The sequence below is a fragment of the Panicum virgatum genome, chromosome 5K, assembly GCF_016808335.1.
Source record: "Panicum virgatum strain AP13 chromosome 5K, P.virgatum_v5, whole genome shotgun sequence".
Classification (NCBI taxonomy): domain Eukaryota; kingdom Viridiplantae; phylum Streptophyta; class Magnoliopsida; order Poales; family Poaceae; genus Panicum; species Panicum virgatum.
In genome coordinates, this window is record NC_053140.1 from 14,358,592 (window position 1) to 14,384,035 (window position 25,444).

General features: G+C 49.7%; 1 protein-coding gene across 1 annotated transcript; it reads right to left on the reverse strand.

The window, feature by feature from the left end:
• Positions 1-14,536: 14,536 nt before the first annotated feature.
• Positions 14,537-22,805, reverse strand: LOC120706528 (protein argonaute 4A). Its single transcript, XM_039991209.1, has 24 exons — positions 22,677-22,805; positions 21,587-21,614; positions 20,473-20,707; positions 20,171-20,376; positions 19,865-20,086; positions 19,629-19,765; positions 19,417-19,514; positions 19,211-19,308; positions 18,904-19,054; positions 18,698-18,814; positions 18,498-18,605; positions 18,346-18,408; positions 18,144-18,257; positions 17,909-18,074; positions 17,718-17,830; positions 17,492-17,629; positions 17,250-17,377; positions 17,062-17,127; positions 16,840-16,903; positions 16,629-16,740; positions 16,452-16,525; positions 15,286-15,380; positions 15,160-15,191; positions 14,537-15,076 (listed from the first exon to the last, which is right to left on the reverse strand). The coding sequence occupies exons 3-24, from the start codon at positions 20,692-20,694 to the stop codon at positions 14,901-14,903; spliced, it is 2,700 nt and encodes an 899-aa protein (XP_039847143.1). The 5' UTR covers positions 20,695-20,707; positions 21,587-21,614; positions 22,677-22,805; the 3' UTR covers positions 14,537-14,900.
• Between the last annotated feature and the right edge of the window lie 2,639 nt (positions 22,806-25,444).

The following is a 25,444-nucleotide window of genomic DNA, read 5'->3' on the forward strand; positions in this document are numbered from 1 at the left end:
TGCGTGGCGCGGCGTGATGGCCGCAGATGCCGGCATGGATGTCGCGGATCAGTTCCTTGCCCTCAGGGACGGGGATGCATCGCTGCATAACGCCCGAGGGGCTGCGCTTGTATAGCACGTCGTCGATTAGAACGAAGCACTTGGCCCGCCTGGCGAGGCGTCGCGCCTGAGCACGGTTCGAGGGTAGGACCCCTCGAATCATCCAGTCAAGGTACTGGACGCGCCAATCTTGCGAAGTGGGGGCCTCATCAACTTCCATTGCCTCGGCCTCGTCCGCGGAGGTGGCCCGAAGTCAATGTCCATGGGCTCGACCTCGTCCGCCGGGGGGTTCCCGCCGGAGGGCCCAGCGGACGAGGGGCCTGACTCCGTCGGGTCCTTGAACTCGACGGTGGGCTTGGTGATGTCTCGAGAGAAGATGTTCGGGGGGACGGTGGTCCGCCCCAACGCGATCTTGGCTAATTCATCGGCGTCCTCGTTGTACTTGCGCGGGACATGATTGACCTCTAGGCCGTCGAACTTGTCTTCGAGGCGGCGCACTGCATTGCAGTACGCCTCCATCTTCGGGTCGTGACAGTTAGACTCCTTCATTACTTGATCGACGACGAGTTGAGAGTCACCGCGTACGTCGAGGCGTTTGACGCCGAGCTCGATGGCGACGCGGAGGCCACTGAGAAGGGCCTCATACTCCGCCATGTTGTTTGACGCAGGGAAGTGTAGGCGTATCACGTATCGCATATGTTCTCCGAGGGGTGAGATGAAGAGAAGGCCGGCGCCGGCGCCGGTTTTCATCACCGACCCGTCGAAGTACATAGTCCAGCATTCGCCCTGGATTTGCGATGGGGGTAGCTGAGCGTCCGTCCACTCAGCCACAAAGTCAGCCAAGATTTGGGACTTGATCGCTTTGCGGGGGGCGTAAGTAAGAGTTTCCCCCATCAGCTCCACAGACCATTTGGCGATTCTACCCTCGGCTTCCCGGTTGCGGGCTATCTCTCCCAAAGGAAAAGATGAGACCACGGTGACGGGATGGGCCTCGAAGTAGTGGCGCAGCTTGCACCGAGCCAGAACCACTGCGTAGAGCAGCTTCTGAATCTGCGGATAGCGTGTCTTAGTTTCAGACAACACCTCGCTGATGTAGTACACCGGCCGCTGGACGGGCAATGCATGGCCCTCCTCTTGTCTTTCGACTACGATCACCGCGCTGAACACTTGGGTCGTCGCAGCTACGTAGAGGGGCTCGCCGTCCGTGGGTGATGTGAGAATGGGGGCACGAGTGAGTGATGCCTTCAGCCTTTCGAGGGCTTCTTGAGCTTCGGGGGTCCACGTGAAGTGCTCGGCTTTCCTCAAGAGTCGATACAGGGGTAAGCCTTTCTCGCCGAGACGCAAGATGAACCGGCTAAGGGACGCTAGGCATCCCATGACCCTCTGTACCCCCTTTAGGTCTCGGATCGGTCCCATCCGAGTGATGGCCGAGACTTTGTCAGGGTTGGGTTCGATGCCCCGCTGGGAGACAATGAAGCCCAAGAGCATGCCTCGAGGCACCCCGAATACGCACTTCTCGGGGTTAAGTTTTACCCCTTTGGCCCGTAGGCAATCGAATGCGATCCTGAGATCAGCAACCAGGTCGTCCGCCTTCCTGGATTTTACAATGATGTCATCGACATATGCCTCTACGCTGCGCCCGAGATGGTCTCCGAAAACGTGGAGCATACACCGCTGGTATGTGGCTCCGGCGTTTCTGAGGCCAAAGGGCATCGTAACGTAGCAGTACATGCCGAAGGGTGTGATAAAAGAAGTCGCGAGCTGGTCGGACTGTTTCATCTTGATTTGGTGGTAACCGGAATAGGCATCAAGAAAGGATAGGAGCTCACATCCCGCAGTAGTATCTAAAATCTGATCAATTCGTGGCAAAGGAAAGGGAACCTTCGGACATGTCTTATTTAAACTAGTGTAATCTACACACATCCTCCAGTTTCCACTCTTTTTCTTCACTAATACTGGATTAGCTAGCCACTCGGGATGGAATACCTCTTTGATGAATCCGGCCGCCAGAAGCTTCTGCAGCTCCTCGCCGATCACCCGGTGCTTGAGCTCGTCGAATCGTCTTAGGCGCTGCTTCACCTGCTTGGAGTTTGGTCGGACATCAAGGGAGTGCTCGGCGACCTCCCTCGGTATGCTAGGCATGTCCGAGGGGCTCCACGCAAAGATATCTGCGTTGGCGCGGAGGAAATTGACGAGCACCACCTCCTATTTGTCGTCGAGGGTGGCGCTGATCTGCAACGCCTTGCCGTCGGAGTGGCTCGGATCGAGGGGCACCTTCTTGATACCCTCGACGGGTTCGAAGCTCCCGGCGTGTCGGTGCGTGGAGTCCAAGGCCTCGCTTGCCATTTTTTCGAGGGTGGCTGCGAGGGCCTCGGCCTCCGCTTGAGCTTCCGCGCGCTCAACGCACTCAACGTCACACTCGTAGGCGTGCTCGAACGAAGAGCCGATGGTGATGACGCCCTTTGGACCCGGCATTTTGAGCTTGAGATAGGTGTAGTTGGGGACGGCCATGAACTTGGCGTAGCAATGACGACCAAGGATGGCATGGTAGGATCCTCGAAACCCCACCACCTCAAAAGTGAGTACGTCCTTGCGGAAGTTGGCTACTGTGCCGAAGCAGACGGGCAGATCGATCTGGCCGAGGGGTTGGACTCGCTTCCCCGGCGCAACGCCATGGAATGGCGACTTGCTGGGGCGAAGCTTGTCCAGTCCGATCCCCATGAGCTCCAAGGTGTGGGCGTACATGATGTTGAGGCTGCTGCCTCCGTCCATGAGCACCTTGGAGAAGCGAGTGTTGCCGATGATGGGGTCGACAACGAGCGGGTACCGTCCCGGATGCGGGACGTAGTCGGGGTGGTCCTCGCGGCCAAAGGAGATGGTATCCTTCGACCAATCGAGGTAGGATGGCGTGGCCTTGGTGACGGAGAAAACTTCCCGACGCTCGCGCTTGCGCTGCCGAGAAGTCAAGTTCGTCGTTGCTCCTCCAAAGATGAAGAAGGCATTCTCCACTGGGGGGAACTCGTCATCTCCACCTTTGTCGCCCGCATCCTTCTTCTTGTCTTCATCGCGATGCGCGACGCGGTTGTAATACTTTTTGAGCATTTTGCACTGCTCGAAGGTATGATTGACCAGGCCATTGTGGTAAGGGCACGACTTCTTAAGCATGTCGTCGAATTGACCACCACCACCTCGAGGGGGGCCTCGAGGTCCTTTGCGATCTGGGGTGGCAGCGAAGGCCCCCTCGGAGTCCTCTGCCTGCCCCGACCCACGCTGGTTCGGTGGGACTGGTTTCTTTCCCTTCCTCCCCCGCTTCAGTTTCTTGGCAGGGGCGTTGGGCTAGACGCTGCTGCCCTCCGCGGGCGCATCGTCCTTGCGCTTGCTCGATTTGTCGTCGAAGATGGCACCAACAGCCTCCTCGCCGGCGGCGTAGTTGGTGGCAGTGTCGAACAACTCATTGGTGTTGACGGGTCGGCTTCTCGCAAGCTCTTGCACTAGGTTCCTGCACGCCGTACCCTCGAGGAAAGCGTTAATGACCTCAACGTGGGTGACGCTGGGGAGCTCGGTGCACTGCTTAGAGAAGCGCCGCACGTAGTCACGCAGGGAATCGCGGGGCTTCTGGTGACACCCTTTGAGGTCCCAGGAGTTCCCAGGGCGCACGTACGTGCCCTGGAAATTGCCCACGAAGATATGGACCAAGTCGGCCCAGTTGTGGATCTAATCCGCGGGCAGGTGCTCGAGCCACATTCGTGTGACGTCAGCAAGATGAAGAGGAAGGTTGCGGATGATGACCGCGTCCTCCGTCGCACCACCTAGCTGGCATGCTAGGCGGTAGTCGTTGAGCCAGACTGCAGGATCAGTCTCGCCCGAGTACTTGACGAGAGTGTTGGGTTGTCGAAAGCGCGGGGAAAAGATGAGGTTTGAATCTCCCGGCTGAACACCCGGGTGCCCGGAGGCTCCGGTGACTCACCCCTGTCGTGCTCGGGGTCGAAGCGTCCACCCCGTCGAGGGGTGTACCTCCTGCCGTCGATGACGTTGCGGGCGTCGCCGCCGCCAGCGTGCCCGCGAGTGTCACGGATTCGCTCCCTTACGGGAACTCTCCCGATGCGCTCGTGCACCGAGGGTGCTCTCGCACCGGGCGCTACGGCTGCCTTGCCCCTCCCTGCTGGTGGTGTGTGCACAGAAACCTCGCGGTCCTGGTGCGCAGTCCCACCAGCCTGCTCCGGGGCCCTCGAGCGCATACGAGACGCCGAACTCTCGGCCTGCTACACGGCAGCTTGCTCGATGAGCTCCTGTGCCTCGCGGCGCAGGTTGCGACCCGAAGGCGTTGATGGCTCAGGCATGGCTTGGAGTAGATAGGCCGCAGCGACGAGTTTTTTGCCGGCCGTCTTCAGTTCCGGAGACTTGTCGACGTTGTCATCGGCCAGGATGCGCTCCCGGGCAACACGTCCCGCCGCCTGGGCGTGTGCACCACGCGCGGTACGCTGCTGCTCGAGTGCGGCGCGCAGCTCCTGGGTTTGTTGACGCTGCTCGTCGAGCTTGGCTGCAGTTCGTTGAGCTTGGCTTGACGAGGAAGGGGCTACAGCCGGGACCACCGGTTGCTTTGCCCGCGCGTCCGCCCCGCCATCCCCGTCGTTGCTCGGGGCGTTGTCGTTCTGCTCGTCCGCAAGGTCCGCCATGAAGCACTCCCGGGAAGGATCGAAATCCCCCCCGCTGGAGTCTTCGGAACAGGTGAGGCAGTAAGCCGTCGCCAACTGGAATGAGCGAAGAGCGTCGGGGTCGCGAACCCCGGAGTAGTCCTCGGCCTCCTCGGCCGTGAAGTTGTTCATGAAGAAGTTGACATTGTCGGCGATCGAGCTCACCATCTCGGGGTAGGATTCGTCGAGGGACGACGCGATGAGGTTGCGGATTGATAGAAGATGATGACCCGGCAGATCCTCATACTCGGTGAAGTTGGTGCTGATTGAAGAGGAGTAGGTGCGAGCACCAGTGTTGCACATCCCGAAGGGGAAGGGCGAAGGCGGAGTCGAGCCCCCCCTGGGAGGCACTAGTGCCGCTGCGGGTGATGGTGCCGGCGCAGATGACGCCGAGGCACGTGATGACGAAACGGTGGCCCCGTTAGCCGCGATGCTGAGTTGCGACATGCCATCCTCGACCCACGTGGGGGAGCTGTGGCGTGCCGCGCGACGCCGCTCTGCGCGTGCTTGTCGCGAGCGCTGACCCGAGCGCCTGTCGTGCCGGGCCGGTGAAGTCGGGGTGATGGGGTTGCGTCTGGGCGAGAGGAGCCGCATGAGGTAGCCGTTGCCAGTCGCTCTGAACTCGAGACTCCCGAACCAGATCACAAATCCCGCTGGGAGCGGATCCGAGACACCCATGGGGTATGGGTTGGATCTGCTTGCCATCCCTGGAGATCAAATGGGGAAAAGAAAGAAAAATGTCACGCAGCCGCCCCTACCTGGCGTGCCAACTGTCGGTGTCCCGACCCGGGGGCCCGGATCCCAACTAGTAAATGCTGCGTGTTTCCTTGTCCCAGATGATGATGCAAGAGGCAACACAGTAACGCACAGTTTATCCTGGTTCCGGCCGCGGGGCCGTACGTCCAGCAAAGGGGGTGTGCGCGGGCACTGTATTATCTTGCACCCGGAGTGCTTGCAGTACGGGATACAAGCGAGGCGAGAGAGGGAGGGAAGCTCCCAAGTCTCTGCTAGAAGTAGAGTCGGTTGAGATGAGTGCTCAGTAGTCTTTGAACGTCCTCTTGGAAGAGAGAAGCCAGAGAGCGCTAAAGAAAGCCCGCCTCCTCCTTTTATAGTTACAAGGAGGGGCGGGGCACACGAGTGGGGGCGTGAACGTCGTCGTTTTCCCTTGAATCGCGGGGTACATTGATCAGATAATGTAGGAAGTACACTGTGGGAAGGCGGCGCGCGTCGCAGTCGTCCTGGATATTGTCCTTGGTCCTGCAAAGATCGCGCCGGTCATCCTGCAGTGTCCCTGCAGGCGGCGTGGTCGTCGCTGGTGTACAGTCTTCTATATACGGCGCGGTGGTGTTCAGTGGGCCCTGCGGACTAGGGTCCTGCATGCACCAGCGGCATTAATGGCGCGCGACGGCCCCGGACCCCCTGGTCGGAGTGCGGGCGTGCACACTAGAAGGTCCGGGGGACACGTGGAGGTCCCGGACTCCTAAAAGGGGGGGAGGTCCGGGACTCCGACCGTGTGCTGAGCGCCCCTCTCGGAAGGACATGTGACGTCACCGGACCCCTTCCCCAGTGGGAGGCGAGTCCGGATGATCAGTGTCGGTAGAACAGTAACGGGAGCAGTGCCGAGCCTGTCTTGCCTTGCGTCGCATGTCCCACAGTGCTGCTACAGCCTCCGGGATGGCGGAGCGGTGATCGAAGTCAGCGGATGGGACCCCGGTCACATCCACTGTGGGAGTGGCGGTCTGACGCCGTCTGTCCTGGGCGCCGTGGCGGAGTGGCTGGCCTTTAATGCCTTCGTACGGCGAGTGGTTGGGCGGCGGGGCTGTTTGTCATTTCTGCCGAGGGGTGGCCTCGAGCAAGGCGGAGATGGCTTACCCGGTCGAGGGTAGATTCGCTACCCTCGAGCGAGGCAGAGATGAGTCACCTGCTCGAGGATAGGTCCGCTACCCTCGAGCGAGGCGGAGATCGTTCCGCAGGTTCGAGGGGGACGTGAATGGGCCGCACGCTGGGCTCCTTTGAGTCCTTTCCTTTCTTCCAGATTGGAAGGAGGCCGTGGGCCTTTGTGGGCCCAGTTGTCTTAATATGTGTTTGCGTTTTAAAGCGATCTTAGTACCCCGATTAGGGTGTCCCTAATCGTGGTACCCGACAAGTATGCAGTAAGACAAATAAGCACTTAGATCGCATTTGCTAAAAAAACATGATAGATTTTTCTAATAAAGAAAAGTCCGTATAATTTTGATTAAATTTGAAAAATTATAGTGTAAAATCATGCCCTTGCCCGCCCATGTCTCCGCCGCCCCTGACCGCCTCATGTCTCCGTCCATGCAGAAGGAGGGCATAATTGTGCCGAAAAAGAGCAAAAACAATGAGAAAAGTGACGAAGGTCGCAAAAGTCACTAACATCATCTCGTAGGTCAGTGCTGCCATGGCGAGGCGCAATGCGAGAAAATTGGAGGCGGTGTCGAATGGTTCGGGGGCGAATGGTTTCCGATCCTCCTCTAACGATGCAAACGTTTTATAAAGAGCTAGAAAGGCGGATGGTTCTCGACTCTGATGACTCATTTGTTGCCTTTGTGATCATTTATTTTGAGTGGAGCACTTGATATAGGGAAAGGAGAAGGAAAGACATGAGAATCAATTTATTTTGAGTGGAGCATTTGTTGTAGGGGAGGAAATAAGAAAGACATGATAATTAAATCAAAGTGATTATTTATTTTTAGTGGAGCACAAAAGATGTGTGTACTGCATGCACAAACAAAATTGGTATAAGGATGGTGTGACGTGATGTTCATATGTATGATATATGTGGGACTGTGAATAATCGACGTGCAACTTTTATGCTTGATTATATTGATTGCCGCGAACTGGTGGAAAAAGTACATGGGTTTTGTGATCATTTATTTTGAGTGGAGCACTTGCCGTAGGAAAAGGAGATAGAAAGACATGAGAATTAAAGCAAAGTGAGCATTTATTTTGAGTCGAGAACAGAAGATGAAAAGACATAAGCTAGAATGATGAATCAACGGTCATGATTAAACTTGGGCTTAAGATTGAATGGACACAATTTTGTTGATGATGTGGCGCAATGTGAGTTGAGAGAAATAGAATTTAATGGTTTGTAGTGGGGACCAACTATATAGGTTTTATAGATGAGTATAGTTTTTTTTCTATTTCTTTGATTTGATTCTACCTTTTTTTAAATTAGCAGTACGCTCTCGCCATGCATTTTTAGTATGGCTCGTGGCTCGCTGAATTTGCCTTAGGAACTTCCTTCCCATGATTTGAGACCATCAGAACGAAACATGAACAGATCATCAGGCATCTTTTTAATTATAGGGGAAGTCGTCCTCAGAACACGTACATGTACTGAATCCATCTTGTCTTCTTATTTCAAGTTTGGCCCGGGAACTAGCTCAACATCCAGGCAACTTTTATCATCTCGATGGATATCATATGTTCTTCCTGATTTATCATATTTCATCGTTCGTACCAGAGTATATGACTAATCATCAGCATATTCCCTCAATCACGTCATCTTTCGACGAGGCAGGCCGAAGAGCGACCGCGGGACGGGACCCGTCAGCGCGTTGTTGACTTGTTGTACAGGTCGAGCGCCGCCTCAAGGGCAGGCTCGTCGCGCACCGGCCGTAATCCGGCGGGATGCATGGTGCCGGTCAGCCGGTTGGCCCAGAGGTAGCATGCGCAGCGACGGGGGAGGCCGCCGAGCACGGCAGGGATGCTGCCGGCCGGTGAGCTGGTTGCTGTCGAGCTCGAGGTCGGTGAGGTTGCCGCGCGCACCGTGCCGGAGAGCTTGTTCACGCTGAGCTGCAGCTGCTGCGGGCAGCGACGCCAGGTTGCCGAACGACGACGCCGGCCGGGATGTGGCCGGTGAGCCCGTGGAGCGAGAGGTCCACGATGATATGGTGAGCCCGGGGCACGACACGAGCTCCGGCGGGATATATGATGCCGACGACTTGGTTCTGCCACAGCAGCAGGTTGGTGAGCTTCTTGAGCCCGCCGAGCTGCGCCGGAATGGACCCACAAGCCACAACTAAGATGGAGACATGCAAAGGAGATAGAGAAGCTGCAGCCAAGAAGAGCAAAAACGGATAGCAACCACCAGACGAATAATATTAGAAGTAGCGAAGCGCGATGCTGGTTTCAAGTTGATTCGAGTATTATAGAAGGAAGGGAGGATGAGGAGTACTATTCCTACTTCGGATGCTTGTGGGTTCTTACCGAAATTGTAGGTTTCATTGGAAGTATATATACGAGAGGAGACTTCATAGTATCATTGTTCAACAGAGAATAAAGAATAGTCTTTCTACTTTGTTCCTGTGCTTGTCATGAGAGGTGAGAGAGGGAGAGGATCCAACCGCTGACGATGTGTTTTGTAACACGTTCTCACCCCGACCGCTCTTCATTGACTACATGTGACACGGAGGAGTCGCACTCAAGCTCGACGCTTAAGATCTCGCCGTCGACTACTTCGATGACATCGACTACGTGTTTTGGAGGAGCCATCAAGCTCGACGCTAGTGATCTCACCGTCATTATCTCCATCGACTACTTTGACGTCGACTACATCAACATCGCCCAATGTTCGGATCTGCACCGACTCTCTATATCATCTTGGCAGGTCCCAGCCCTATCGAACTGTCCTACGCGACAGACTTCAATTTTCCTCTACGCAAAACAGAAGGTACAGTATTTTTTTAGTACATTAGATCAGTTCTAATCTAATATTGCTATTTATGTATATGGCCCTGGATGGTTGGGGGGAGGGGGGCTAAAAGTGGAGAAAGTGAAAGGAGAAGAAGAGAAGAGAAAGAAGGTGAGATAAGAGGAAGAAGAAACCTTCAGCTCTTCTATGGTTGTGGGTTGTGAGCTAAATTCGCCCTCGGGCGCAGCCACGATGTTGGCTTGAATGTTGGAACAGTATAATTGACTAACCATACTAGGCCGTACATGATCTAGCAGCTATACGCAATAATCACCAAATAGTAGACTTTTACTTGTCCTAAGCGAGGAACGGGATACATAGCCAGATCAGACTAGTTTATTTGTCCTCATTGCACGCATGCGACGGCATGAACGTAGTCCTCTTTATGCAAATCAAGATGGAGTTGGTGCGATAGATGTTGCAGTCTTGGAGGTCAGCCTGCTGCCTTGCTTCCTCCATGAACCGGCGGCAGGTGGCACGCACTGCTTCCTCCATGAGAGCAGGGCTAGGAACTCCTGCCAGCCGGGTGCATGTGCGTGCATGCGCCTGCTTTTGCACTGGCTGCAGGCTGTATGCCAACGGATTCAGCCTGCTATATCTGAACCGGCCGTAGGTGGCACGCAGATTGGTAGAGACTGGCATGGCAACCGCACCAGCTGCGCTCTCGATTTGCTTGTTGGCCATCAGATTTGAGGGGCGCAGCGCGACGACTGCTAGCTCAAGGAGATTCTAGTATCAGTCGTTCAGGACTTGTTCGGTTAATTCTCTCCATAAATGATTAGTTCAAAATCAGCTGCGCTCTAGATTTGCTTGTTGGCCGTCAGATTTGAGGGGCGCGGCGTGGCGACGGCTGGCTCAAGGAGATTCTAGGATCAGCCATTCAGAACTTGTTCGATCGGTTAATTCTCTCCAGTTCAAAATTTCCTTTGATCCTCTCCAAACCGAACAAGATAGGGAAGGGAAGGGGAGCGCCGATGTCAGCTTGCGGAGCATGCGAGGCCGACCCTGGCTTCCCACTTAAGGTCCCAAAAAATTTAGAGGCTAACCCATCCTCTGGCCTTCGAGCCGAGCATGCGAGACCGACCGCACACTACCGGAAATCGCGAGTTCGCCGTGTGCCTCAGATTTTGCCGTGTGCTATTCCTCGGGCACACGGCGAAGAGCCAATTTGTTATCCGTAGAAAATGAAACACATGGCGAACAAAAAGCACACGACGAAACTTCAGTTCGCCGTGTGCTCCTGGATGGGCACACGGCGAAGCCACAGTTCGCCGTGTGCCCCAGCCACGACACACGGCGAAGAGGGCTCCACGTGCGCCGGCCAGCCACCGCCGTTAACGGCTCGTGGACGACGTGTCCTCTGCCGTGTGCTGGAGTTAGACACACAGCAAAGGTAAGGGTTTGCCGTGTGCTAGGATTAGGCACACGGCAAACATTAGGTTTTGCCGTGTGCTGGCCCTTTTGCACACGGCAAAATAAAAGTAACAGCTCAAACCCACTGAAGTAGCTCATGAATACAAATATTATGGATAATCGTTTACAAATTATATAAAATCGAAACGTGAAGTAAAAATTATGAAATTTGTCATGATCTCATATCATATATCGAGTCTCTGGTAAAAATTTGGTTGGATTATTCACTTTTTTCACAAACACTGCTTATAAAATGTTGTTTCTCCGCAAAAGATCCATATACTTTAAAAGATTTTAGTTACGTGTGTATGCATAATGATTTGCATGTAAAATTTTGGGTTCTAAACTTTTTCTATGGGTAATACACCACATAAAAGTAGTTCATGTGCAATCATGATATTTTTCTGAATTTATTTGCCATTTTTTGATTTTTTTAGTACTATTAGAATTGAAGTGGGAATATTCAAATTGAGATATACATGCATAGAAAAATACAAAATTTTGAAACAAGCACTTCATATGATATATTTCGTTAATTTGATAATACTTTGTAATGTACATTTTGTTAAATTTAGTGAAACATATTTCGAAAACAAATTATGAACGTGGATGTAAGAAAACAAATTAGGTTTGTCATGTGCCAGAACCTAGGCACACGGCAAAAGTAGTTGTTTGCAGTGTGCCATGATTTTGGCGCACCGCAAATCGGTGATGTTGCGGGTAATTTTTTTTTAAAGAATCATTTGAAATGGAAAATTTAAAAAAAATAATTTCGCGTGTGCCCAGATCCAGGACACACGGCGAACTCCTATTTCGCCGTGTGTTTAGTTGTTCGTCGGGTGTCCTGCATCGGGCACACGGCAACTTTCCAACACTCCGTTCGGACAGCTCTCCCTCTCTCTTTCTCTCTCACTCTCTCTCTCTCTCACTCTCTCTTCTCCCCGACACAGCGCCGCCGCTAGCTTCCCGCGCCGCCCCGACCCCATCCCGCACCGACGCCGGCCGGCGCGGCTCCTACCCGCCCCGAAGCCGGCCTCCGCGGCCGCCGCCCCGCCCCGACCCCGCCCCGCCCCGACGCCGGCCGCCGCGCCCCAACGCCGTCCCGGCACAGACGCCGCCCCGTCCCGCCTCGACGCCGGCCTCCGCGGCGCCCTGCCCGGTCCCGCCCCAACGCCGGCCCGCGCGGACGCCGGCCCGCCCCGTCCCGCCCCAACGCCGGCCTGCGCGAACCTGCAAGGTAATGATGCTAACATTGATCTCTTCTTTCATTTCTTGGTTCATGCCTACTGTGGCATTGGTTTAGATCTTTTCCTGTACTTTGTACTATGTCTATACAATTGGGTATGCAACTTTATATTTTCGTATTCTTGATAAAAAAATATTAATGTATGCTCTGATTACTTTGCAGATGCATGCTTAACACGTTGTAGTTTCATTGAGACAGATCTTCATTCTGCCCATTTACAGGTATGCAAACTATAGTGCAAGAACTCAACATATTGAGTTGCCATTCAAATACATTATGTTCAATGTTACAAATCATTATGAACAGTAGAATAATCTCTGTATTTTCTCTTGTTGTTGTATGATAGTGTTAGAGCTGCTGGTGTTTAGATCTATGTCATTGATCCTCCCAGCTATATGTTGTAGCATCCAAAATATGGTAGCAGAATTCAGTGCTTACCGAATCACATTCAGGAGACATGCCTGTTTGTTTTCAAGGTTAAAAAAGATGTTAGGCGATCTCTAGGTGTATGTGTAGTTGACTAACTATATATGAATTAAACACCAAGATGGCTGAATGCATACTATAGTTTCATGCCTTGATTTTCCTAATACAGCTTTGCCGTGTGCCTGCTGTCCCGGCACACGGCGAAGCCTGGAGCTTTGCCATGTGCCTGCTGTCCGGGCACACGGCAAAGCCTGGATGTTCACCGTGTGTCCACAGCGCAGGCACACGGCGAACAGCCGCCGACACCGTCAACTGGCTGTGACGGCGTCTGCTCGCTTTTTTTTTTGCCGTGTCCTTATATATACACACGGCGAATAGGTTTGCCGTGTGCCCGACTATTGGCACACGGCAAACACGATCTTTGTCATCCCTGTGGCTGCCGTCGGCGCTTTGCCGTCGCCACCGTCGGCGGCGAAGTCTTCGCCGTGTGTCTGTCTCGGGCACACGGCGAACTCGTGGTCTCCGGTAGTGGCGATAACAAAGGCTGCCGCCGCCGCCACCGAGTGTTGTGCAACGTGCCAGAGGGCCAGAGGGGTAAATAGATCAGACTCTAGGGTTCGCTCATTAGCTGGGCTGTTGGAGTGTTTGGGCTGCCGGCGGATGCATGGATCGGCTGCTCATGCCTTCGTCTCGTTAAGCTCGCCAGTCAACGAGCTGGCTTGTTAAGGAAAAGTAATAAGCCGAGCTGAGTCGAGACGAGTTAGTCACGAGCCGAACAAGCTAACCAGCTGCGTGCTTTTTGTCCAAACCTACAGATGCAGCACGGTGGCCTTCCGTTCGTTCCCGTGTTTGCAATTGCAAGTGGTAGGTTGGAAACATGGTAGTCACCTGCATGTACTTTCGGAACAGCATTTCAGGATGAGAAGTACTTTGACGGGCTCATGAATCTGTCGGATTTAAATGTGTTTAACACGATAGCGGCGGCGACAGATGCTTTTTAAATCTCGGCGCCACGGCATACCTTCGTCCTGGGCGCCGCCTTCGCCGTCGGCAACAGGATCGACGGCGGCGACTAGCCGGACGGGGACCGCGCCTCATGTACGCCAAGCTCCTTGCCCGCACCGCAGCAGCAAGATTGCGTGATCGAGGGCCAAACCCGCGTCCTCGCCGCCGGCATGGTTGAACCAGGCCAAGGTGGATATGGCGGCGCAGGCGGAGGTGGCGAACGAGGAGGCGGCGCAGGGAACATGAATTTCATCGTGTAATGTGGTGATCAGTTTGCGAGTGTTGCAAATTGGATACTGTAATCGATCTGGTTTTGCGTGTGATGGAATCGAACGCCGCGCTCTACACCAGGCACAAGGCGGCGCCGTTCGAGCAGGCGTGTCTGTACGCCAGGCAGGAGACGGAGTCCCTGCTGATCGGGGGCGGCGCCAAGATCGCCCGCTCAGTGGATACCGGCGGGGTGTACCAGTACCACCATGAGGCGGTAGCGCGTCAACGCCGGCGGCAAGGTCAGCGCGACAGTAGGTGTGCGAGGTGCTCTCAGCGGCATAGGAGCAGGCGGGCACGGCGCCGCCATCGACCAGCGTGGTTGGGCAGGCTGGTCACCAAGGGCGACGCCATGGGATATGATGGTCGCCGTCACGCGCCCATATGAAGCAATCGCTACTACTACCAATCCGAGACTGCTATTGGTACTCCACACTCAATCCACAAATGCAAACATGAGAAGCGAACAGATAGCAATTAGAAATTAGCCAAGTGCTAATGCTTAGCTATCAGCAGGTATCAAGTTGATTGGCAGATAGATCAAGTTGACACTGATGCCATCTGGATCTTATTAGGCAAATATCACAAGTCGTCTAGAAGAGGGGTTTCCAGATTCCAAACACCGAGAGATTTGCATCTGCATCTGTGGCCATTCAAGTGCCTATTCAGCATCTGCAGAAACTATCAATCTCTGGCTGAGGAAAAGGGGTACCAAGAACACAGATGACAAAATAGCAACATATAAATCAACTGAAGCGATGGCAAATAGCTATCAACCACATTCAAATAGGTTTAAGCCTTCCAAATTCACGTGGTAACCGGTTTAGGGGATCATGACACCCCATGGCACCGACTTAATTAACTACTATGGTTCTGATGAAACATCCACCAAACGCAACATGGTTCTTCCTGAGGCACGTAGCCATTTTTGGTGCATCGAGCCAACACAGATGTCACCGACGTAATAAACTACCAAGGTTCTGAAACATCCACCAAAAGCATCATGGTAAATGGCAATCGAATGGACAGGTTCCAGACCACCCAGAAAGCACCAGGAGCATATCGCAGCACACGTCCAAGCAAGTGCAGCTCAGCAGAAGAACATGGAGCTCCTGACCTTCTCGTGGAGGCTGGGCAGCTCCTGCACAGGGGCACTGCCTGCTGATGTGTGCTCTCCATGGCTGGAGGATGTCTCCGACATCTCATCAAACTTTATGAATTGTCCGACCTGGGCAGCAGCAAGATGTGCATAGCAGATGGGAGCAACTGCAGGTAAACACAAAAATTAAATTTCCATGCAAATTATATGAACTGCAGTCAAAGAAATACATAAGGCCCAGGTAACTCACCAACTGATATGGCTGTTGTACTCCTTTGGTACCTGGAATAAAGCCCCAGAATTGGAAGTCAGCAGGCAAGTTCGATGACAAGTCATGAGGGAGTGCAAGTTCTGGAGTCTTCTGCTTAGTACTTACACATAAGAAAGTGAGTGCACCAGCTCCTGAAGGTCATCGGGGTTGAAGCCGATCTCATCATGAAGGATGTGATAATGTGTAGGTCTCGTAGTTCCCTGATACAGACAGGCACACACTTAGCTCTAGCAATTTAAAACAAAACACTACCTAGACAAATCCGACAATGCAGAACACGGTATTCCCTGAGAATCTAGAATAAGCCAACTAAACAAAAGAACAAGGTTACCCATTAACACCCCTTGGATGGCTGGATGAATGGATTTCTTGCTAGGTTGGCCATAACCGGTTTACAGGTACCAGCAGCACAGACTCCATCTAATTTTGACATCTATAGGACCAAAAGAAGGTAAAATAGCCATTTTTTGTCCCTCAGCTTCCAACTCAGGGGTCAAGTTAGTCCCTCAAATTCCAACTCAAGGGTCAAGTTAGTCCCTCAACTTTAAAATTGCCCAATCTACTCCCCTCAACTTTTGTTTTTGTGTCAAACTTGTCCCTCAACTTTCAAAATAGACAATCTAGTCCCTCAAGTTTCATTTTTGGGCTGGACTAATCAAGAGCTCAAATTTATTTGTATCTACATATTTTTAAACATCTCCATGATTTTGCAAAAAGCAGCGACTCATTAGTACCTGCTGCGCCGTATAAAGATAATCAACAATACGCAAATGGATATAGGCAATGACTATGATATGATAACAAATAGAAAAGATAGTTTAAGATGGATTAGTGAACTATATATATATATATATGAATACTAGCTGCATACAAAAGTACGGCGCTGATGAATAGTGAATTACAAAAAAAAAACGTAAGTTAGGGATGAGTTTGACACTAAAACAAAACTAGAGGGACTAGATTGGCCTATTCAAAAGTTAAGGACTAAGAAACAAAACTCCAGGGACTAGGTTGGCCCATTTGAAAGTTGAGGGATGAACTTGACCCACAAGGTAAAGTTGAGGGTCAATGAAAACAGCTATTTTTGCCCCAAAAGAACTAAACGAACTTTAACACTGATAACACGAAATCTCTTCCATTTTAAATTGGTATTTGAATTAGTATAGCGCTATTGGGTGAGGGTATTTAAATTAGAATTTAAGCTATGTAAATACATGAATAGAACTACACCAAATGCCAATAATCGAGACTAAAAGGCACAAAATTCTTACTATCATTCCAGCATGCGAACACATGTAGAAGTCATAGTTCCTTGGATGGCAGACTTTGTTGTCCACCACTGTACCTGCACAGATTAAGCCATTGATATTATTATTACATAACAATTCGGTCACACAAAAGTTAGCCTACAATTGCAACAGTACACTGGTGAGTGATAAAGTAATTACCAGGAGGAACATTTTCTGGTGCCCCAGGAATGAAAAACTTTGTGTGGTGGTTTTTCTGGGCAACAATCAATGTGAACTTGGGATCCCAAGTTTCATCCAAAAACTTGCATGCCTAAAAAGACGATAGAACTACTTCAGCATGGGCAAGTATAGGATTCCTGGATAAAAGGAGCCTTGAGATCGAACTGCGCGAAGAAAGTTAATGGAGTACCTCAATTATTTTATCCAACTCAATGTTCAGCACCTGACTAAACTGACTCTCGCTAACACCATCCCTATAATAAAGACACAGGAACATCAGCATGGTGCTACAATGAAACAGAGGAAACCGGAGACCAGCAACAAATTTTCAAACCAGACTAGATTGTGTTTACCAAAAGAAAAAGGTTTGCTACCAAATTTTCAAACCAGTTAAAATAAAATGATAACAGACCTGAAGATTATGATTTGATCCGGCTTTCTCTTCCCAGAACTGGTGTAGAAGTCAATCAGACACTCCCTGAAAAAACAAACATAAAATTCAAACAAGTTACAGGAGAATCCATGTCGTTATATACATGAGGCAGAGGATACCACAACATTTCTCAAACCTAACAAGGAAATAAAAGTAAAATATCTAACCGAATCAGGCCTTTATCATCCTTTCCCTGTGGCTTAAACAACGAGTCAATAATTTCCATCTTAGGTGATTGAGAGCGCACTGATGCTCTATATTTTGAGATAAGAGGCCATTCACGAGAACTGACAACCTAGGAAAAACAAAAGAAAAATATTATGACATAGTAGTATTATTTGTAGAAATTTACAGTTAATACAACTTTTCCTCAAAAAATAGCACAGAAAATGACGAAAATCACACTTACAGCAGCAATGGAAGGTACACCAGATTGTCCAGGAGAACCATGGGATACATCCATTCCCAAAATCATAGTTGGGACCTTGGATATAAGAGGCATTGCAGGGGATGATTCAACTTGGAGCATTGAATTTAAGCCACCCAGCTGATTGAAAAAGGTAAGCATATCAATGATAACGGTTCAGGTACAAAAATAAAACCACAAGTATTATCAAGGCACAAAGAAAATAGACCTTTGCATTTATCTTAAGCAGGACATTGGTAAGGTACTGATCATTAACTCTTGTTGGTGCCACACACTGTGTAACAATCCCAAATTCAGCAAGGCATTTCTTCTTCCAAGGCCCTGCAAAGAAGATCGATAGCAACAGTGATGCGAAGAGAAAAATATGCTACAAGGTCAACAAAAATAAGAATAACCAACCATAAACATCAGAATTCTTCCTCTCAGCAAGAACACACAAAAGAAACTTGGGTGCTCCTGGCAGCTTTGATTTCACTTGTTCAAACATTTCCTCCACCCTTTTTACAGCAGGTGCCCGCCTCATTGAAGGATGCTCTTCAAATGCATCAAAAGGGTCTTCTACTTTCTGCAATACAAGGCATGTGAATTAAAATGCACTTGTGGAAATGTGCAACATATGAGAAAACAAACTTACAATTCCCTTCATGCCACCACACTTGATGAGATCTCGGACAAGGTCTCTGACATTGCAGCGTGCAGAAAAGTTGACTACTGCCCATCTTTCAACACTGCTAGCTCTAATGAGCCTCTGGGGAACATAATTTCAAATGAGTATGTGTTAACACCTTTCATATCAGCAAACAAACAATAAGAAATAAAACTCTAGACATGCTGACCTTATTGTTGAAGTTCCATCTCCCATTGCGTGTAAAAATGTCTTCTCCATTACCAGCTTTGAGCTACACCAAAAAGGAATACAGTAGATTTATGCCATTATAGTTCTGTAACCACAAAGGGGAAGAAATATAGGAGAAACATTATAGCTAACCTTGGGGGCTTGCAGCACCCTACCATCAACCTCAGTGAAACTTTTAGCAATTGAAATGCCACATGCCATTAGCATAGGCTCTGAATCATAGTTGCTGCGTTTCAGTACCTACAATTTGCCATTGAAAACAATGCAGTTAAGAAAGCATCCATACTTCAAATACTAGCTTCCTACTAAGTTGAATCCAAGGAGAAACTCACATCAGACAGAACAGACATCCTTTCTTGGGGTTTCTGCCTAGACTTCTCAACAAGTGAAGACCTCTGAAGTGTACTCAATGACTTGGTGTATCTTTGTAAAGACACAAGCGTACAGAGCTGGTAAACATGGAATCAAGCACCAAAGCGTTAGTAAGGAAAAGAGCTTTTCAAAGAAGGAACAACATTAGGATTCCAATGACAATTACCTCTATAGGAAAATAAGTTGGACGCTTTGGTTTTCCCACATTGATACAAGGAAAGTCACCAGAGTACCTGAGCTCTATGCGACGGTTCTTTACGAAGTAGTCAAAAACACTGATCTCTTCAGAGTCACCATCTCTACGCTTTAGTGTAAACCTACATAGGCATGGAAAGTTCCAATTACTTAATGAGTGGGAAATGTACAAACAATCTTGTTTTCTGCATTTGTTGGGAGCAAGAAATGGAACTGGAGAAGCTTAAAGAACAAACATCAGGGCAAACAATGATACAAAACATAATTATGCTACTTACATTGTTTCTCGGCAAGATCTGTCACTCAGACCAACAATCTTGTTTTCTGCATTTGTTGGGGTTATTTTTATCCTCAAGTTCTTCAATGAGCGCTTTGCCTGCACAAGTAAAACAAAGTTGCAATAATAGACAGGTACAGGTATGGTGAAATGGGATTCAACCTTCATTCTGCCCCAACACATCTGTGTTTAGCATGAAAATGTTACCTTTGTCCAGTCAATCATGTTTGGGTTGTCAACCTTCTGGTTGGCCATCAGAAAATCAGCAACAGGTCCAGGTTTTACAATCATTGTTGTTGACACATCTGCATCGATAGATCAAATAATATAAGCAAACATCACCAGCTGCGCACAAAGAACAGATCACTGTATTGTATATTTGTATTAAACAGGATTGTAGATAGACGATAAAAACGCACCAATATTAAGTGAAAGTCCACTCTGTGTGGCACGGAAACTAGAATGGAATCCTCTACAGCCCATTACACCACCTCCAAGGTCAACAAAGTTAGATGGATTGTTATGGAAGAATGATTGACGAACCAAGAGGCAACCCCTACAAGAAAAAAAGAACAGTTACAAAGAAAACTGTCAAATAATATCATCAAAATTGCAAAACATGCCTCCTGAATTGAGTGGGGAAAAAAATACATACTGCTTTGCTGAATGCTGCCTCAGAATAATATCGATCACTCGAATTGCTTCCTGAGTATGCTCTGATTCCTGACCTTTCAGAGCAAGTGCGATTGCACTCATAGGAATTTTTGCTGCGAAAGACAGCCCAACTTTGTACGTCTTTGTATTGTAAGGTCTTCGGACCCTTTTCCTGTCACTTCCAGGTGAACTGTCATTACCAGGGCTGCCATTTGCAGGAGTCCTGAAAGCACAAAAATGAAGTTAACATAAGGAATAATTATCAGAGTAGATAAGGATAAATCAACCAAAATAGCTGAGGCATTACTTTCCAGTTGAAGCGTCTTCCACCACAATAGTGAACTCGTTATTAATTTGAGGAAGAGCACCAATTGTGAACAGGCTCTTCTCACCATCATATGCAAAATCTTTATTTGCAAGTTCAGTAGCATAGGTTTGCTGAAGTTTCTCAATCACAATCCGCCCTGCTCCCTTGCTATCAACAGGTGTATCATCATCATATTTCAAATTCACCTGCAATCAGTAAAAGATAGTAAAGATAATAGCATTGACAATTAGACATGAGCATGGAAACAAAAGAAAGATAGTAGACAAGGATAAGAGACACACATAGTAGTGATAGAAAAACTCTTCAGTGTTCTTCAGCGAAACTTTGAAGTGGTTCGTTAGAAGCTTTATTGGCTGCCCCTTTTTGCCAAAACCCTGCCTTGGGACCAGAGCCCTCTTAGGTTTCAACATCTTCTTTGTTTCATCAGCTTTAAGAGGTTCAATACCCGCATCTAGAGGAGGTGGAGGAGGCAAGTCATCAGCCTCGCCATTGTGAGGCTCCATTTAGATAGCCTTGCTGCATAAATAAGTGCAAAGCAATACCAATCAGATAAGGCACTATGCAGTACAAGACAAGCAAGCAGAAATGAAACTTAAGGTGCAGAAGGATAAGTATACACAGGTAATCAGCCTTCCAAAAAGTAAAAACATAGGATCAAAACACTATGGAATTCAAATTGGTATCCATTCATGGAATAAGTCTAATTGCAGCAGAACCATAACATGAACAAGAATTTAAGAAAAAACACTGAAATCCAATCATAAACTTTTTTTCCAATTTCCACAAGGAATCATGTTTAGAACTTCCCAAACTAGCTCACAATTAGTCATTTCTACACAGTGAATAGTGCAGAGACACCGTGCACATTCTGTAGTGTTCTGAACCAAATAAGCATTAACTATTAAGTGCCAGCTATTTACATATCAGTAAACAACAGTGGTTACTCCCAAGTCCCATCAACAGCAAATATGCAACGGAAATCTAACATGAGAATACTCTATTGTCCTGCAGCCCATACTGATTCATAACATCAATACAGGATATGCCACTCAGCAAATAGAAATTGGAACATTTAACCCAGAGATTGGGTTTGTTTCTAATACATCATAAAGTGAAGCAGCAATGCAAAGCCGTTGCATAGAAGTAAAGGATGAAACAAGTCGGCCAAGCACAATTGATGTGGCTGAATAAAACTACAACAATAAAACAAATAAATGCATGATCATGTATAAAACTGCAGCCACAGTAGTAAACAAGGACCTCCAACACATAAAGCACTTCCATTGATGATTTGGTAGTGACAGGACTCATACAGAAACACCTAACTCCGAGACTGCACAAGCCCTTTGACATGCTCGTACAGAAAGAGTAAAACATATGGTTGGGTATACTCACCAGGAAAGCTGCCAAGCCGCTGCCAGTCCTGCGCGTTAACAAATGAAAAAGAATTGTTAGCGGCAATAAAACACAGAAGAAAGAAATCTGCAATGATAGTAGCACATTATTATATCTCTAGACTGCCAAATGGAAAAAACGTTAACATTGCAAGCAGGAAAGCAAGACCTCCCAACCCCCCCCCCCCCCCCCCCCCGATGTAAAAAGTGCCCAAAATCCGAAGAAAAAAACGAAACCAAGCAAGTAAACCCCAAATGTTCCTCACCACAAGGTACATTATCATCTGTACAACCAACAGATAAAAACGCAAACAGGCCTATAGCTGCATCGGCGCAACTAAACCCCCCCCCCCCCAAAAAAAAAGTTGTCTCACGCACAAGGAAAGCCGTCATCTGTCCTATTCACCACGAACCAACAACAAACAACAACACGAATAAGCCTAAAACCGCAAGACCCCCTCCCCCCAAATGTTGCCTCACGCACAAGTACAATACCATCTGTACTCTTCACCCAGAAACAAACCAAACCAAACCACACGCACACCCACAACTCCCCCCCCCCCCCCTCCCCAAAAAAAAATGTTGCCTCCCGTACAAGGCGCAGTATCACATGTACCCTTCAACAAGAACCAACAGATAACAACACGAACAGGCCTAAAACCGCAACCAAAACCCCACCGAAACGGAAACCAACCCCAAATCCAGCGGGTTGGCGAACATGCACAGCAATGCCGCGATCCTTGTAACAAGAAACCGCGGACACAAGCATACGAGGCACCAGAAAACAGGGGCCAAAACCCCACACCACGAAAACCCCCGCACCAAATCCGCGCAACGCCAACAACCGCACCGAGAAATAGGCGTTCCGATCCGCGCCCAAAACCCTAGGGAGTGAAAGGTTAACCAGATTCCCGGCACCCAGCTCCCACCACGGCGCCGCCGCCGCCGCCACCTCCATACCCCCACCCAGCGGCCGCCGCAGTTCCCCTTCGGCGGCGGCCATCGCACGCGCAGCCGCTCGGCTCCCTAGATTTCAACCTACTACAGGAAGCGAGGAGGGAGTGGGCGAGAGGTATGGGGTTTTCCGTTACCGAGACAGTGGAGGAACTCCGACGATGGCGACCTCTCCGAGAACTTCGCTTCCCCCTTCCCTCCGCCTTTCCAAACAGAGAACACACGGCCCCCCTGCCCCGGCACCCACGCTTTTGTACCCGCGCGGCGGGGAGGGAAGGGCAGCGAGGTAATTCCGCGCCCGCCCGCGTGGCGCGCCCCCCTCGCAGGGCCGTCCGTGGGATCTGATCGGCCGATTTGGGCCGTCCGTGGGGATCCCGCAGCTGGAGTCCGTGACCTGGTGACACCTGGAGGGGGGAGCGTTGGCCGGGGCAGGGTCGTCACGCACTACCGCCCCGTGCTCGCCATTCCCTCGGTTCACGCTAAAGCCGCATAGGACGCAGCGGCTGTCTCACTGACTTATGGGTCCGTAAACCGCGTGCCCCACCAGTCATGGTCGCATGTTCACTCTGTGCCTGGTCGGGGGGGACGTTGCCGCCGCGGCGAACATTATCTTGACGAGACTGTGCTCCCCGGAAGACGCACCGAGGCTGACCCGCCACGAGATTCCTTACTGACTTCGGGCCCGAGTACCAGTTGGACCCACCGGTCAGTGACATTAACGATGCTGGCCGAGAGTAGACGCCACCACGAGGCTCTACCACTTCAGCATTTACCACCACGCAGCGTTACGTGACGGAGGCGAGGTATACGAGGCATCGGCCAATCCAACGGTCCGCAGGCGAGGACACATGTGCAGAGAGCGGATCGCGGCCGTCGCTCGCCGCGCCGTCCCCGAGCCGCAGTCCCAATGCAGACTTCACACTCGTAGAGTCTAAGCCTCTTATTTATTATTTATTATGTTTTGTTGATGTGGTAGTATATTTATTGAAGAGAGGAAGAAAAACCAAGACTCTAAGTTTTATTTAGACTTCAAGTCTTCACACGAATTAAAAATAAATGTGAGAGAGATAAGTAGACCCTATAAATCAAAATAACACACTTTGTATTGGGAAATATAATTTCTTATGATAAAATTTTTGAGACTTAGGACTCTACGAGTGTAATCTGGCACTGACATTAGGCTCTCCGCGGATGTCCACGCCCACCGCAATCCCCCTACCCCATGAGCGTTTAAAGACTGCGCTCCTGGCAGGAACCGCGGGACCCGTGAGTAGACCGGGTCCGCTGCTTCATCCCACCGACAAGCGGGCCCGCGACGACCGTCAGCCTAACATCATCTTATGCTTTTCGCTGCGCGCCTTCCACGCGGTGCACGGTGGACCGGAGCGTTCCGGAGCGGCGGGGTTGGATCGGAGTTCGATGGCCTGCTTTATTTCTCATCAATAAAACAACTGAACAGAAAATTTTCAATACCAAACAGGCTTTAAACCCATCAAATCGGATTGATCTGTTCTCTTTTTATCTCGGTTTAAAGCCTGTTTGTTTACAGGTGCTAAAGCCTCTGTCACATAACAAAAATCTTGCTATATGAAAGTATTAAATAAAATATGTTTATAAATTTTTTTTACAAATAAGTGTTAATTCGCGAGACAAATCTAATGAGCCTAATTAATTCATGATTTGCTACAATAATGTTATAATAATCATTTGCTAATTATAAATTAATATAACTCATTAGATTTATCTCGCAATTTAGTCTCAAAGTTATGCAATTAGTTTTATAATTAGATTTTATTTAATATTTTAAAATACCAAAATTATTTTTGATGTGATAATTTATTCCTTAAAATCAAAGAATGTAAAGACAGGGGATCGCGTCCTGTCCCCTCGCGGCGCTGTCACCGAGTCGTTAGACCGCCCTCGGATGTCCACGCCCTGCCCACCGGGATCCTCTCCCCCATGAGATCAGGTATTATGGGCTTGTTTGGTTTCGGGGACTTTTTTTTAGTTTCTGAAATTTTTTGGTATTCAGAAGTATTAAATAAAAGTTAATTATAAAACTAACTGCAGAACTCTGAGCTAAATTACGAGAAGAATCTAATGAGATATATTAATCTATGTTTAGCAGATGGTTACTGTAGCATCACTGTAACAAATTATAAATTAATTAGGCTCATTAGATTCGTCTCGCGAATTTGCACTCAGCTGTCAAAAAATATTTATAAACAGATTTTATTTAATATTATAAAATATTAAGATTCTTTTTGATGTGATAGAGATTTCTGAAAAAAATTTGCAACCAAACAATATCTATGGCTGACGTGAGAGAGAGATAAAGTTGTAAAAAGAAGAAAGCGGACCTATGCCGAGACGCCGGCAGCAAGTAGGCGGATGCGCGCGCGGGTGACTCCTATTCGCTGCATTGCTGCCCGGCTCGCCGCTTATTGGCCGCTGCAGCTGCAACGCTCGCCCTGCTGCTGCCAGCGCTGCATTAAATATCAGCCACGCGAGCACTCTTTCCGCCCGCTGCCGCCGCATCCATAAAACTTGGTGTGAGCGTTCAAAGGCTGCGCTCTTGGCAGGAACCGCGAAACCCGTGAGTAGACCGGGTCTACCAGTTTCATCCCACCGGCTAGCGGGCCGGCGACGAGCTCGGTGGGTCAGCCTTCCACGCGGTGCCCGGTGGACCTGGAGCTTTCAACGGAGTGGCATGGCAACCTAAAGCCTCGCGGACTGTCGCGTCCTCTTACCACCGTCCTGCCCTGCTGCCCGGCCCCGGCTGCCCCCGGTGGCTTCGCTTCCATTTTCGCAAGGTTTTGGGCTGGCACGCGAAAGGATGGCTGCCGCATTTCCTTCTCCATAACTGCGCTGCAGCAGCTGGCACTGTGGAAGCAGCATTTGCATC

Bases quoted from the DNA above. Each gene is read 5' to 3' on its own strand.
- LOC120706528 (XM_039991209.1), bottom strand. From the start codon at position 20,694: ATGGAGCCTCACAATGGCGAGGCTGATGACTTGCCTCCTCCACCTCCT. The intron at 16,741-16,839 runs GTACTCCATTAA...TCGTCTTTTTAG, and splicing joins AGTTGGATAAAATAATTGAG to GCATGCAAGTTTTTGGATGA. The intron at 15,192-15,285 runs GTAAGTACTAAG...GCTTTATTCCAG, and splicing joins GTGCACTCACTTTCTTATGT to GTACCAAAGGAGTACAACAG.